This window comes from Pleuronectes platessa, chromosome 12 (genome assembly GCF_947347685.1).
Source record: "Pleuronectes platessa chromosome 12, fPlePla1.1, whole genome shotgun sequence".
Lineage (NCBI taxonomy): Eukaryota > Metazoa > Chordata > Actinopteri > Pleuronectiformes > Pleuronectidae > Pleuronectes > Pleuronectes platessa.
This window is the reverse complement of record NC_070637.1, coordinates 21,807,803-21,824,185: the sequence shown is the minus strand read 5'-3', so window position 1 is coordinate 21,824,185 and position 16,383 is coordinate 21,807,803. Positions and strand designations below refer to the sequence as shown.

At 44.5% G+C, this 16,383-nt stretch overlaps 1 protein-coding gene across 1 annotated transcript in view; it reads left to right on the top strand.

Annotated features, from left to right (window-relative positions):
• Positions 1 to 16,383, top strand: part of kcnh1a (potassium voltage-gated channel, subfamily H (eag-related), member 1a) — a 32,369-nt gene that overhangs the window by 5,264 nt on the left and 10,722 nt on the right. Inside the window, exons 3-8 of the mRNA XM_053436415.1 lie at positions 3,614 to 3,720; positions 4,094 to 4,222; positions 5,776 to 5,894; positions 5,987 to 6,379; positions 11,707 to 11,864; positions 13,395 to 13,666. Of these exons, the coding sequence (XP_053292390.1) occupies positions 3,614 to 3,720; positions 4,094 to 4,222; positions 5,776 to 5,894; positions 5,987 to 6,379; positions 11,707 to 11,864; positions 13,395 to 13,666 (1,178 nt within the window). The remainder of the gene's footprint in view (positions 1 to 3,613; positions 3,721 to 4,093; positions 4,223 to 5,775; positions 5,895 to 5,986; positions 6,380 to 11,706; positions 11,865 to 13,394; positions 13,667 to 16,383) is intronic.

The window sequence follows — 16,383 nt, the reverse complement described above, 5'->3', positions numbered from 1 at the left end:
CCTAAAAACAAGGACAATGGACAGTGTGAAGAAAAGGGACATTTTCATGATGGCACTAGGTAAAATGCCACGTGATCACCAGACTTATAACAATACATCCCGAGGGAGATATAAGTGTGTGTGCGATATCCTGTCTGATAGTAGATTTCACTCAATAACACAAAATGTCAGCCTCAGTGTGGAACCAGAGGAACCGTCAGGCGTCGGCAGGATTCATGCTCTGTGCAACATTCCACGTCAGTCCATAGATGGATGTTTCAAACCGGACCTAAGTGGTGCACGAGGAGCCACCGAGCACTTGATTTACAGCTCTATCGTTTCAAACGTGAATAACGATTATTAGCTGTGTGTGTTGCGCTCTGCAGGATGGCTGAACTCGTGGTGAGCAGCTCAGCTTTCCGGTTCTCAGGAGACCTTATTTATACCAGACGTAACTGAGAGGGAGACTCTGGTTGGACTGCGTCTCTCACTGTCCCTCGGCGGGGGAAGTTAAAACCATACACTTGGTTATTTTGACAGAAATGAGGAGAACACTCCTCATTGGATCTAATGATATTCCCGTCGTTAAAGAGAATCCAGCAGATTTTAGTTTCTCCTGCGACACCAGAAGCCCGATAACGAAGACGCAGATCTGTGATGTAACCAGCCTGTACAAACTGAAACTGCCTCCACTTCACTGACTGGAACAGGGAAGCGTGGACACAGTCTCTCCCGGGTGCTTTATCCAAAATGCATCAGGGGATAAACAGAAATTCTTTCAAATGAGTCGTCCTCATATCGGAGCGAACGCCTTCAGCACTTGTGTTTTTATTGTACCTGTAATAAACACGTCAGTAAAACGCTACTTTAACGGGATCACTCAGAAGCAGTCGGTGCTGCCAGATTTGAAAACCGTGGGAGATGGTGTGTGTCACAGCCGGCGCTGCGGCTCTCACAGATTCAGACCCTCGGCTCCCTGAGCATAAGCTTCAGTTCATGTGCCAATACAAACATTTAACAGTGTGAGACAGTTTAAGGCTTATATTGGATTGCTCCATCGAGGGGAGTCTGGTGTTTATAAGAGGAAGGAAAACTCCTAAAATCTTCCATTGTATCTTTGGTAGGTATTTAAATGTGTGTATAACCTATATATATATATATATATATATATAGTGCCCGTTCTAACCCAGCCTGTTTGCCTGGACTGTGGCTACTGTCACTTCTTTATTGTTTGTGTGCTGTTATTAGAAAACTCTGTGTTCATCCTACCTGGTTTATCTGCAGTGGACATTCTACAGTATACAACCTTCTTCATAAAATTAAACCTGATTTGCTCAGAGGTCTGTTTAGCAATCGACACAATCTGCAGATCCAAGTTCAACGTTTTTCAAAATAAAAGCTCCGTGAATCAGCTCAATCTAAAGCATTGCAGCAACAAAACAAACGTCATGCCTTTAATTTGCAGACAAATTGCTCAAGGCGACCAAGTCACTGTTGTTTATCTGAGGATGTAGAAGAAGACACGTTCCACCCAGTCCATGATGGGTTAGGATGAATGGTTTGTGAGATATGTGTGATTCAGAAACCAACAGAAGGTTTTGGAATTAGTAGATTAATACATTTCAGGCAATGACTCCCAGTTATTTACAAGTTTAGCAGCAGTAATTAATCAGCAGGAGACTTAGTGTTTTTGTCGGTTCACATTAGACCAGTTTGCTGCTTCAGAATTCAGATGATAAGATAATTAAAACCTAAGAAATGCACATCCCAACATTTTGCACAATTGTTCTTGTCATTAGCCTCATATCCCTAGTGTATCTTATTGTTAGCTGCTGGATGCATGGCGATGGCAAAATGAGAAAGCGAACCCTCCTGTCCTTTTCATACCTTGAATCATATCAACGGTATTTGAACTGCGTTGCACCGGAGCAGCAATCTACAGATTCATCTTCCTTCTCGAGCCTCGATGATTATGAAGCATTAAACATTCAGACTGTGGCTGTTTGATGTCGAGTGTGACTCAAACATTAAAACCTGACCTCACTCCTCCTTAAGGTTCTAATCGCTCAACCTCCTTCACTGTGGATGCGCGCGGGTCAAAGATGTTTATTTCCATTTCAACCGCTCTTATTTGGATGCACGTCTGTTCAATTATGCATAACTCCTTCTCCGCGTTGGATCCCGTGAACATACAGTGACAGACCTGTGGGAATTTTCTCATGCATGACAAGAAAGCTATTGAGGGTTTTTTTTTTTTCCAGGCGTTTCTTTTATTTCCTCCTTTGAAGATAAATCCCTCTCAGCTCCATCGAGCGCTGGTCTGAAGAGTCTCTGCAGTGTCACAACGCAGTCTCATTAAATTTAGCCTTCCTCTTGTATTTCACAACAAACTCCGTTATATTTAGCTCACGCTGGAACACGCTGCTACCGGGGGTGGTAGACATAAGCAAAGTGAGATGAATGTCTCCGGTTAAATGTGCTCATGGTTGCTTGACCCATCTCCGGGTTTAATTGGTTTTTGTGCGGTACTTTGCATTTGGCCAATTAGAGACCAGATTGCATTTATCTTTTTTATGCTTTCAGGATACATTTCAATGAGCATTAATCTGCTCCTGCTCCATATTTAATGGAGCCTATTCCTGCAGCGTAAACCTCTCTGAAGATCCACGTAGCAATCAGCCCGTCTTCACAAATTAGCTGAGTCTTTAGCTCATGATATTTTAGAAAATATACATTCATATTTAAGTGGACATCAAAGTTTAAAGGCTTGATATAAAGGGGCTGTTTCTTTGGCCTGTGGTGACGCTTGGTTGCAGCTTTCTATCTGAAACGGTAAAAGTGACTCATACGGTGATGGAGCTGCACGGCTGCTCCATAGAACCCCCCCCCCCCACACACCCCGCTGCACAAAGAGCTGTTCACCTGCTTGTTCAAACTGAAGAGTCAGTGGATTTTGCCGATATCGATCACAACAGCATCACCTTGCTTTGTTTATTCAAGGTTCATTCATATTGAAAGTATCGTGTCTTCGACTTGCACCAAACTGAACACTGCACTTTCCTTGAGCCCTATTCAATACACCTGCCCAGTGTGAAGCTGATAAGATGAAAGATTCTGGAGACATAATAACCCCAGAGAGAGAGAGAGACAGACAGACAGACAGACAGACAGACAGACAGACAGACAGACAGACAGACAGACAGACAGACAGACAGACAGACAGAGAGAGATTTCTGGAATATGCCGGCAGTGTAAGTTAAAAGTTAGATTTTTATCCTTATCATGCTCGTTACTCATCACAGGAAGTATCACATGTTCAAATCACACCAACAATAACAATATACATACCAAGTGTGAAGCCAATGAAATGAATGGTTCCCGAGATTTCTGGAATTTGTAGATGGATAGCTTATCCTTTTGTGGTCTCTAGTTTTATTGTTTTTTAGAAAATTCAGATTAATATTAAAGGAGAGGGTTAAGTACAGGATGATGATATAAATGCCACAGTTTCAGGAGGCAGTGTACGTTAGAATCAAACCCATTGAGATATTGACACAGTTTTTGTCTTTTTTTGGTGGCAGAACGAATCCATCTATTAAATATTCAAATTGTCACTTCCCTCTGTGTTTTCCAGCTTCATGTTCGGGGAGCTCACAGACAAGGACACGACGGAGAAAGTGCGACTGACGTTCGAGAATTATGAGATGAACTCGTTTGAAATACTGATGTACAAGAAGAACAGTGAGTATCGAGTGAGCCGCGTGTAAGAGAAGGAGAGAAATGTGCTGTTCCACTCTCTTGTCATGCAAATGTATTCACAGCCCGTGTGAGATGTTGAGCCGAGTTCAAACACAGCCAAGAACATTTCTACCTCTGTAGAAATGTGCTAATTGGTCGAGAGCCAGTCCAGAGGAAAACCTTCCCCCGGATAAACTGTGAGGCTGTGTGGTTGTTTGCTCTCGCAGGTGGAACCTCCCTCTGCTTGCAGGTGGTGCAGGGAACTGGAAAACTCTCCACAACGTTTCTCTTTCACTTAACACTGTGCAATCAAGATTGTCTGCTACGTGCACACTCAGATAAACATGTGTGTTGTTCTTGTTTCTGTCACTTCCAGGGACGCCTGTGTGGTTCTTTGTGAAGATCGCGCCCATTCGGAACGAGCAGGAGAAGGTGGTCCTGTTCCTGTGCACGTTCAGCGACATAACGGCCTTCAAGCAGCCCATCGAAGACGACTCCTCCAAAGGTTAGAGTCGACACGTTCCCTTTGTTCAGACTCACGCCCTCTGTCAGAAGTGAAGACTTTTCTGAAGCAGTTACTTCAACATCCCGCAGATTAAAATAAGGGCATCGAATGATCTCAAGCTTTTCATACAGAGATCATCAAATGAGAGCGGCGGAGGAAATCACCGCTCGACCTTGTGCGCTGTGCATCTGCTCCGACAAGTACCCAGTCAATCAAACCCCCCCCCCCACATCACGGAGGTTATCAGCTCACAAACACAAAGAAACGATTCATGTTTCCACTGAATAACTGCAGGAACTGATGAAGACGGCTGGAATAGAACATGACATGAGTGCAAAAGAGCAAAACTTTAAACACACAGTGGAGAGTCATCGTAGCATCAACAGGTAGCATCACAGCTGCAGGCGTCAGTACAGACTCTCTCACAGGCGACATGGCCTGCGGGCGACCAGAACCAGCATGGGTCTGTGCTGCCGGAACAGAAAGTGGCTGCAGTTATACCTTATTCCTATGAAGATATGAATAAATCCCTGCGGCTGAAATAAAGGGACCTGATATTGACAAAGCAAAACTCCACCACAGGAGCAGCAGGTCAGCAAATGTTCACATGAGGTCGGTTTGAAATAGTTTGGCTTTAACTTTGAGGAGAACTTCACAGATTCTACCCCCTGAAAATCTGTTATTTAGATCTTGCATATGAGAGGAAGTTGTATAAAATCTTTTTTTGGGCTCCAGTTTGCACAAAGTCTGATAAATGGTTTCAAATCACTCACTTATCAGTCGGGTGTGAAGACTTGAAGCTTGAAAATGAAATAGTTGGATCTCATCTCTACCTGGGGCTACTCGAGTTGCATTGTGGGTAATGAGGGCAGCAGATTTCCACAAGAAGCAGAATGCGTGGAATAAATCGTCCATCTTGAGTCTGACTGTGCCACAGGGTTGCAATGCTCAATCTGTGAACTTGCATTTGGTAATTCTTTATGGATCAGTATCATTAAAAGTTATTTATTTAAAACTCAGCAGGGTGATGAATTTAACAAGTAATGGCACAGGATATAAACTGGAATATAAACCCTCACAACCTAGAATCCAGAACCTGTAACGACTTATTGCAGCTTTGGCGAAACATATGTAAATATGAAAAGGCCACTGCAGCTGTAATTCATCCACAGTAGAAATGTGCAGCGTCCCAGTAGAAGCCCAGTTCTCCTGTTGAGGGATGATTTGACCTTTCAGTTGGTTCTTCAGTCGGTTTCACACTGTGTCGACACGAAGCCACTGGACCCCAAAACATTAAATGAGAAATCTTCTTCAGATGAAACGAGTCAGACATCCTCAACTTATCCGAACACAAACCTGAGGCCTTCTCTTAAAGCTGGTGATGCAGAGGACACACTCAGGGTTTGAGAAATCCGGTTGTTTAAAAAAGAAAACAACACTTCAGTCTTAGGAAGAATCCCCACGTGTGTAGAAGAGCCTGCTGCCTCCCTGAATACATCTCTAAATTTAAACCTAAAGCTTGAGCATATAGCGTTTGTGTTTGTGATCCTCAGGCTGGGGGAAGTTTGCCCGACTGACTCGAGCTCTAACGAGCAGCAGAGGAGTCTTACAGCAGCTGCAGCCCACGGTCCACCAAGGAGAGAACGTCCACAAGCACTCACGCTTAGCTGAGGTACCAACCAGTCACTGACTCTTCTCCACTTATAGAATCTGAAAACACATTCCTCTGAGCCGCTACACTTTCCCCGTGACATTTCTCCACAGGTTCTGCAGCTCGGCTCAGATCTCCTCCCTCAGTACAAGCAGGAGACGCCCAAAACCCCGCCTCACATCATCCTGCACTACTGCCTCTTCAAGACCACGTGGGACTGGGTCATCCTCATCCTCACCTTCTACACGGCCATCATGGTGCCCTACAACGTCTCCTTCAAGACCAAGCAGAACAACGTGACGTGGCTGGTGGTGGACAGCATCGTGGACGTCATCTTCCTGGTGGACATCGTTCTGAACTTCCACACCACGTTCGTGGGGCCCGCCGGCGAGGTCATCTCCGACCCCAAGCTGATTCGGATGAACTACCTGAAGACCTGGTTCGTCATCGACCTGCTGTCCTGTCTGCCCTACGACGTGATCAACGCCTTCGAGAACGTGGACGAGGTGAGTGACGGCGTCAGAGGAACCGTTTCAATCAAATCATCACTTCAATGTCAAATCTCCACGCCGATCATCTGCATGTTCCACCGTGACCATATTCTGTTTTTCTTTGTCTCACGTGATCATAAATCTAATATTTGGGGGGGGGGGGGGGGGGGGGGGGGGTGTTAGACTGCTGGTCAGATTAAATAAGTCTGTGAAATTGTGATGCCAATTTATCTGACACTTTACAGACGAAATCAAAAGTAATCAGCGGATGAATCGATGATTGATGGAGCTGAAGAGACATTTAATCAGCCGTTAGTTCATGTGTTGATTTATAGGTCAGTGGGCCTTGCTGTGTGGAGTCAGTTTCTGCTCGGGCTTCCTCCCACAGTCCGAGGACATGCAGATGGACTCCGGTTGACTGGAGACTATATATTGAGGTGTAAACATGAGTGTGAATGGTGGTTTGTCCCCGTGGGTCGGCCCTGTGATAGGCTGGCGACCTGTCCAGGCTTTACCCCGCCTCTCGCCCAGGGTCGGCTGGGATTGGCCAAGCCTGCTTTCAGGGTCACTCCCCTCTGACCCTCACAGGACAAGTGATGTAGATAATGGACGGATAGATTTTTATTTAGTGATAGATAATTGTTGTGCGCTAATGAGAACCCGAGCAATATGGATTGTTGTGGGTTGATGCTGATACCAATATTAGGGCGGAAAGAGAACGCCAATATATCAGCAAATATATTGATATTTTAAAGTTTAACTATAAACACTTAACTAGAAATAATGACACAACACAATAGTATTCAAAGGTCCAGTACTGGTGTGTAGTTGTTTTTTTAAATTGTAGTTAAAAGATGCAGTAGTTTTGTGTAACTTCCTAAAAATGCAGACTTGTTCTTTGCCTGCTCATGTTTTTAACTGTGTTAAGATTGAAGAGCTGATTCCTTTGAGCGGAGCCGGCAGGTTATTAGGTTTCCATGCAGGCACTCGACCACATTTAATAACCACTGCAGCCCGACATCAGATCCGGCTGCACTGCTTGTTGTTTTGTATGGTGACAGTGAAAAAGTGAGTTTGAGTGAGCAGCATAATAAAACGTGTGCGTGCTGATCTCAGGCAGGACGCGGAGTGTTGGGTGGAGTGACTGCGGCCGGATCTTGAGATAATTGGCCCATTTTAATTGGGACTGGAGCGTTTACATTATTGAACTGAGGCTCTCTCCTCAGAGCTCAGCTGTGTCACTAATGCACCGAATCCAGTGACAGCTCACGGCAGCTGACACAAGGATTAAATCGTGGGAAAACATGTGATTGTCGCTTTATCATTAAGGGGGATTATGCTAACATGAACCTCGAGCTGCTGTCGGACGTGCACTGAGCTTCAGGTGTTGTACAGAGGAGCCGCACATGAAGAAGATGAAGAATGAAGACCTGGAGAGACCAAGAGATTCAAAGGTTTCTGGTGATAAGGGCCGATAAACAAAAACATGTGGCCTCCGTGAACGACCTCAGGAACTTTCCTTCATATGTGAAAGGATGTTTCTCAACTTTTTTGTTAGATTTTAAGGGAATTTTAATCTGAAGAAAATCAGGCATATTTAGTGGGCTGATATTTATGATTAATGCATTTAAACCATTTAGGTTATCAGGCCGCTCCCTTTTTTTTTTATACATTGAAGTATTTAGACACTTGTGTGTAAGATTGTTCGGCCTCGACGGAGGTTTGTGCTCGACTATGTAAAACTCCAGTTTTATTTATGGGAACAAATGGCCTCTCAGATTGTAATCATGTTAAAATATTCTATATCTGCTGATGAAATCCAATCAGAAAACATCCAGCTGACGCTTACTTTATAGCTTTATAGCTTTATAGCGCAACTACAGCTTCTGAATCTGATCCAAATGCTCCTTTAAATCACTGATTTCCTTTCTCCGAAAACACACACACACACAGAGACACACACACACACAAACACACACATTGATTAAATGGATCCTTGGGTTCCTGCACTTGCTGGTTTTCATTATATCAATGCATCACTGTGTGCGGACGCCTCCGTGTGCTTGAATGTGTCTCATGATGTGTGTGTGTGTTGTTGCAATGACGTGGTCGTGCAAAGTGCTGTGGTGGCATTTAACCGTGCAGAGTGTCACACAGCGAGCGGCTCGGTGCACGTTGGCTCTCGGGGGCCGTCGGGCAGCACGTCCCCGTGTGAGGGGACACGTCTCGCTGTGGCCCGGTGGTCAGCGAGGCTCGTATCTGCAGCTCCAGCGTTTTTGTGCTTTCTAGTTTTTCAACACTTCAGCATCTGAAACGCTGACACGCGTCCGAGCAGAAGAAGAAGAAGAAGTCAGGGGTCAGCAGGGCCAGGAAAACAAGGCAGAAGAAGAGAAACAACAACGACTACAAAAAGGACCAGACTGGTGTTATTTGATCTTTTTAGTGCTGTAAAGAAAAAAACAAGCCTAAACTGAATTTATTTTAATACCAAATATTGTTTCATACAGCTGAGGTACAGAAACTACTGAAAGCACAAGAAGTGAGTGAGTTTTAACCTCTGTAGGGGATAAGAATGACAAACAGGTTCAAATCAGAGGTCGGACATTCAAACCAATACTCTTCCTCCTGCTCATATTGGACTTTAATAATATTGCCAATGATGAACATATCATTGCAGCCTATGATAAGCTTTGGGACACATTGTCTCTAAACCGACATCAGAACCTTCAGGATCATCTTCTGCTGCCTCGACTCAGCGACTCCAATTCGCTCCAAACTGCTTTGAGGCGACTCCGTGGCCACGGGCAAACGAGGGGTCGGTAAAAAATTGCCCAACATTAGAAAGCAGCACTAGAACATATTGGCGCTTCTACAGATCTTAACGACTGACATGAATAACTTTGATGGCTGTCCCCCCCCCCCCCCCGAACAGGTTTTACACACTGGGAAGTGGAAGATCGTTAGCGAGGAGCAGCCCTCAAAGTTATTCTCGGCAAAATCTTAAAATCATCACCTTGAGACTGAATCTGCGAGTTATCGTCTCATTTCAGATTCTAACGACCCGAAAGGCAGAGAAGGATCCGCTTCACACTGTCGCCTGATTGGCTGAGCAAACAGCTGATTGCCTGCATGCTCCGGTCACTGCACACGTTTACAAGCACACAGAATGTTTTTTTTTTTTTTTTATGCTTCTTTTCATTTTAAAGCCTGATTATTGATTTTTTTTCTCATGTGTTTAATTCATCGCTTACCACTGATCAAGTGTCTTCTCTCTTACTTGTGCTTTTTTTCGTATTTGTTTTTCTTCTTTTTCATCCCTCTGTTCTGTTTGCATGCCCCCCCCTCCCCCCTCCCTCTTCCGCCTTTGTTCATGCATGGGACGCGATGGGAAGAATTGGAACCACCGAGCTGTCACTCAAGTAGGCTTCAGTTTGATCAGAATATGATGATGATGATGATGATAATGATGATGATGATGATGATGATGATGAACAGTTTTGTGTTTTTCCATTTTTCACATGCACCACTGACACACACACTTCTCCCCCCCATCAACGACCTCATCTCTTCACACACACTTTCCACGGTTATCCTCGCGCCAGCATTAAGCCCCCCCCCCCCGGCGCTCGATGAGAACGATGGCCGACGCATCGATGCAGGAAATAAATGTCACAAATGTCACCGCCAAAGCTTTTCACTGCCAGGAGACGACATCGATCAGATTGTGTTCCGCAGTTTGAGAATGAACAACAGCGTCATTAAAGTTGCATGAGGGCTGATGGCCAAAAAGAGACTCACACCTCCAGGCCCATTTAGCTCAGCTCAGACTTCTGTTGTTGGTTTCTGTGTTTACTGATTAAACCAGTAAGATGCACTTTGTGTTAGTTAATGAGGTTTTTGTAACAATTTAGAAACTTTAAAAAAACCTTTCTGGTCTTCATGCCGAGCTCTCATCTTCCTCCCGACGCCAAAATGTTGAACTATTCCTTTAATGACGTGTTGTTTATTTTCCATATCTATCCAGCGTCGCACCTTTTCCTCTCAACTCGTGCGTTGTGAGTCGAGCTGCAGCAGCAGAGCTCCACAGCACCACACTGCAGTGCTAATTGAATTGTGTTGTTGGAGCTCAGGTCGGTAAAGTGATTTTAGTGAAGCCGAGGTGTCCGGCAGCTTGATCGGATCGAGTGACAGCGAGCGCTGCAGTTGTAGGTCTGCTCGCACTGCAGACCACAGCACATTAGCAAAATCAATACCCCTCCTACCACCACACACATACACACACACACACACAGACACACACAGACACACGCACACACGCACACACGCAATACCAGCAGAGAGCAGAGCAGACTGATGGGATTGCAGTTGTCTGTTTGAATCACTGAGTGGGTGTTTCACTGCACTGTTAAGCTGAGCAGACATTTAGCTGCTGGTTATGTAACGTATACTGTGTATATATATGTGTGTGTTGTGGAATTTCATCACATTGCAGGGGAATGTTTTTTTTAAATCATCTCGGCGCATGTTAACATTGTTGTGTTGCTCTTGTGGTCGTATCACATCACACAAAAACTGGTTCATTTAAACTGCTTCCTGTCATCACACTCACCGGAGGAAATCACTTTATGTTCACAGCTGGTTTTATGTTGACGAAGAACATTATTCAGGCAGATTCTCGTGAATCATTTAGTTTAATTGTAAATAATAACTATAATTCTTGCACCTATTTCTCTGCATGAAGAGCTATCAAAGTTAATATTATCCAGCAAGAGCTTAATTAATCCCAGTAGGAAACTGCAGCGTTACAGAAACCAGTCACTCATGGATAATGAAACACAAGCAGCATAAGGACCCAGAGAGAGAGGAAGATGGAAAAATGGAATAAAAGAAAAACATTAGTGAAACGTTCTATAATTAGAACTAAAAGAGTGAAACTGTGCTGCAAATATATACTGGAGAGTGTAATTGATAACACTTTCCATGTGGCATTAATATGTAGTACATGAACACACAATTATGTAGTTGTAAACAAATAACTCCTATAACTGCTGTGGGCACCTCTAACTTAATAAATCATAATGTAGTACAAACCATCTGTAATAATATGCAATATTTCTAGATATGATAATTTATAGTTGCTGTAATAAACACTTATAAAGTCCTCATAGCTGTATAAAGTTTGTTTGATGCTATTTATTAATATTGTATAAAGTTTAATGGGCCGTAGAGTGTTTCTCTTTTTATAATGAATATACTTGTATTTAAACTTTGTTCCTTTCTGTCGTTTCTCGATGTTGTTTTTAAAGTCTGTCTCTTTCTCCTCTTTGGTTTTTCCGTCGCAGGGCATCAGCAGTTTGTTCAGCTCGCTGAAGGTGGTCCGGCTCCTCCGCCTGGGCCGGGTCGCCCGCAAACTGGATCACTACATCGAGTACGGGGCGGCCGTGCTGGTCCTACTGGTTTGTGTCTTCGGACTGGCTGCCCATTGGCTCGCCTGCATCTGGTACGTTTATACATCACAAATTCATAGTTTCATTTCACTGTATAACTTTGATTAAAAACTTTCTCTTGGGCCAGAATTTTCTGTCCTAACAAACCCAGTACACATCCTAGTTTTGTCTCTGAACCCGACACCAACCTGATGGTTTTCCATCATTTAAGACACGTGAAATGTAAGAAATCAATTATATAGAAAAGCCAACGTGACCAAACTCGAACTGAAACTCAAATATCATTTCAAAATGATATATATAGATAATATATAGAATGTGTCTCAGTCTAACATCTGTTGAAGAGTAAAACAGACACAGATGAAACCAACACGTTGTGCCTGACTGTGTGATTAATGAATTGCAGAGCCAGGTAATGTAATGAGGTCGTTGATTAACCTAATTAATGGATTAATTAGCTGTTGGTGTTTTTGTCAACACACACTTGTGCTCACGTGTTAAACCTGTGTGTGTGTTTTTTTCCTACTATAAAAACCTGCACGACAGAGTTACAGCGCTTTCTAGAGAATTTGTTTTTTTCCTTCATTAATATGTAAATGTGTGAAGCAGTGAAGTCTAATCAGATCAGCTCCTCTGCAGGGGGCCAGTGTGGTGGAGGCATAAGGTTTCCATCATGTTTGTTATGTTTGGAAACACACACACACATCACGACAATACAATGACCTGCATACAAAAATATGTCTGATAGTTGATGATTAGCACAAATTCTTAACACTTTCATTTACACACAGGAAGACAAACACACATTTCAAATCTTGTGTGTTAATATGAGACCATCCGGGCTGATATACATTATTTAAGCCTCCTGTGGGGTTCTCTCACCCAGTCATTATAACCAGTTAATTAAATAAGGCTGCTGCTGCTTCAAAATCCACACGACAGTAAAACCAGTCCCACTCCCCCCAGTGTGGTGTCTGTGTTTGCTATGGTCACACTGGGAGTCGTGGTGGTGTCGCGTTGAGAAAAGTTGAGCCACCGTCCAACTCGTGTGACGGCAGCGAATAGCCAGGCCCGCCCCCATCAGCCGCCTCCTCCCTCTCCGCTCGCCACGGACTGACGGAGGCGGTTGTTTGTATTTGATAATCACCAGGGTAGTGATAAGAAAATCTAAATCCCATCTCACAGAATTCTGTTTAGTTTGTGTGTTTTCTCTTCTCTTGGGTCGAGTTTTACCTCCCGGGCGTCTAGAAAAGATAAAAACTAATTCTCTCCTCTTCTGTGTTCACAACTTCAACTTCAACTGAAAACAAAATCTGAAGTTTTTGCTGCATCATGACATTCCCCAGATTTATATTCAGAAAGATTTGTATTCATCTCCGAGGTTTCCCCCCCAGGAAGCTTACCCACAGGTTTCATAAATAACCGACTCAACAGGGCGTTGAACAAATTGGCTGTAGACTCCGAGTCGTGAGTTAAAGTTATGGCACAACTTCAGATATAGATTCCTCTCTCCTCCAGAAAGGGGTTCTTGTGGTCAAGCTGTGTGAGCTGCAGCCTCCTCATGATGCTCCTCCGTGCTCCAGGTACAGCATCGGCGACTACGAGATCATCGATGAGGAGACCAACATCGTGCGGGAGGACAGCTGGCTCTACATCCTGGCCGAGTCGGCGGGCTCGCCGTACCGCTACAACGCCAGCGGCTCGGGGAAGTGGGAGGGCGGGCCCAACAAGGACTCGGTCTACATCACCTCCCTGTACTTCACCATGACCAGTCTGACCAGCATCGGCTTCGGGAACATCGCCCCCACGACGGACGGGGAGAAGATCTTCGCCGTGGCCATGATGATGATCGGATGTAAGTGAAGGCGTCTCTCCTTCTTCTCTCTAATGCAGCAGATACATGAAACATGAGAAGTTTAACTATGCTCTTTAAAACCACACTGCACCGAAGGAGGTGAATAAATGAATCATGGAGCCGCCGACGTCCAGGAGCAAAAGCAAAACTTGATAATTAGTTGAGAAATATTTCAAACTCTCTAACTCACCTGGGATAATCTGCTCGGGTTGAAGATAGTTCGATGTCAGAACTCCTCACTGAAGGTTTTATTTCAGCTACACCATCATGGTGTCACTGAAAAACAACACAATAACAACAAAATGCATTATTTTCTGTCTTTCACAAAGCTCACATCAGATGGACAGTGAGATCTTCTCCCGCCAATAAATCTTTATCAATAAAATGATTGAGTAAAATCTCAACGGGAGTAAATTACACAATGCAGAGAAAATCCAAGTGGAGTCGCATGTTGGTCAGTTGTGTCACTTAGCTCAGTTGTGAGCTCGATATAAGTTGTAAAACCAAAACTTTTTGCCTGTGAGGAGGATCATTAATCTTTGTTAGCTTTATTTTCTCCTCCATTATAATTACATGTAGCCTCTGCTTTATATTCAAGTGACAGGACCAACTTAGTTAGAAATTGGAGCATCAGAATGGAAATCTCAGCAAAAGATGGTTAATTAGCTTCAGGTAAACGTCAGCTGGGACCTGAGCCTTAAAGTTTAGTTTTTACATGATAAAGCAGAAGTCATCAGGAGCCTACATGTGTGTATTCAGTTTTTTCCAGGGGAACAAAGTCTTTAGAACTGAGGCGGTGCCGAACAGACACAAAGTGACATTAAGACATTTCTTTTTGCAGTCTCATCAGCACCATTGTCTTCTCTTATGTATCAACACAGGAGAAGCTGTTACTCTCGCCGGCATCAGACTCATTCCCTCAGTCTGTTGTGATACTCTGCTGAATTATTAAGATGTGACTCAAACAAGTTTTTTGTTTATTTCTGAAACGACTCATAAAAAGCATCTAAACGAGCGTTTTGAGGCCACTCGACGAGTCGGGAATCTAAAAAGTCTCCAAATACACTCACATCTGAAATCTATTATTTAAAATGACATTCGAATAATGATGCATAATGTCTCTTAACTATTGTGGTTCAACAACAGCCAGAATAAGCCACTTTTACATTAAACATGAATAACAGTGACTGAGATATATTTTATTTAACAAGACGTCTAATCGGCACAAAAAAAGAAAAAGAGGTGGGTCTTCCCAGCGTGCACTTCTTTCCACTTCTCTGTATGAAACATTTACCAGGTGTCTTGTGTGCGTGTCTGTCTCGTGACACAGTGTGCGGTGCGGCTCCATCGTGTGTGACTGCACGCAGGCGGCGGCGCCTCGGAGCAAGAGCTGCCGCCGCCAGATCCATTTAGCTCAGTGCTCCCTCTGCAACCACTCCTCACCTCCCTGCTACTTTCTGTATTCAGACACAATCTCAACCCTGAGATGAGATGAGAGGATGCTTGTCCCCCCCCCCCCCCCCCCCATCCCCTCTTACCTTTTGGCTGTTCAGGTTTATGAATATATTCTCGGGGGGTTGGGGGGGGGGGGGGACTGGTTAAAACCCATCCGCAGGCTTGGATCTGTTTTACATTTTGTTATTGTTTGATACAAATCAACCCGAAGCGTAAATATCCAGAAAGCAGACGGCCTCTGGAGGATTGAGTTGTAGATGAGATCTACTGTAGTCCACCACGGCTGTTCTCTATCAAATATGGATGCCCTGATACTGTTCTATTTTTACCATCGGCAGTGGATCGGTGCTGGCAGTAGAAGATCACAGTGTGACGAGGGATTGGGGGGGGGGGAGAGCTGGCACAGGGAAGCGTGGGAGGGAGGTATATATACAGTATGTCCTGTTTCTATAGCAACTGATGGCCCGGGGGGGGGGGAGGGGGGGGCTGAGTTTCTGACAACTGTGTGAAACGGGGCCGGCTGCTGGATGCCGAGCGAAGTCAGCGAGTCGAGGAGGAACGTTGGGGACGAGCTGGAGCTCCTCAGGGACCGATTGAGTTTCCTCTGTGACAGCGTTTTTCTGCTCAATCAGACAAGTTAGCGTTTTTTTTTTGCAGTCGAGCTGGGAAGTCGTGGTCGTCCAGAAAAACTTTGGCGACTTCAAAAAAAACGCGGCGGTTGTCAAAGCGTCTCTCTTCATCTGTCGGACGTCTGCGATTTGTGCGGCGCTGAGACGATGCAACAAAACAAGAACACATCCCTCCTTTTGTGTTTCAGCGTGATGAAGAAAAATCTCACTGCAGCTCTCGACACCCTCGTAGCAGGAGTGAGCGATGGGGATGAAACAGGATGAAAGTTGTGGTTCTCCTCGCCCTTGGGGAGATTTGAGCGCTTTTTAATTAGTATTATTCCCAGTGCTGTTTTTCAACACTTTGATTGTGCGCCGGGAAATAAACAAACACACACACTCACACACACTCTCAATCGCACACACACAGGTTACTGTCATCATCTGAGGATAATTGAAATGTGTGGCTGGCATGTTTCCTCTCCATCGCTCCTAGCAGGGCTAATTAGGGCTCCAGTGCCAAGAGAACACAGCTCCACACAGAGCAGACATCTGATGGCTTTGATCCGCGCTCACACGCCAGCTGTTGCACCAGTTCAACTTCCAGAGCCCCTCGCAGACGCACCTCTGTATTCTGTCTTTCATTCTTCTGTC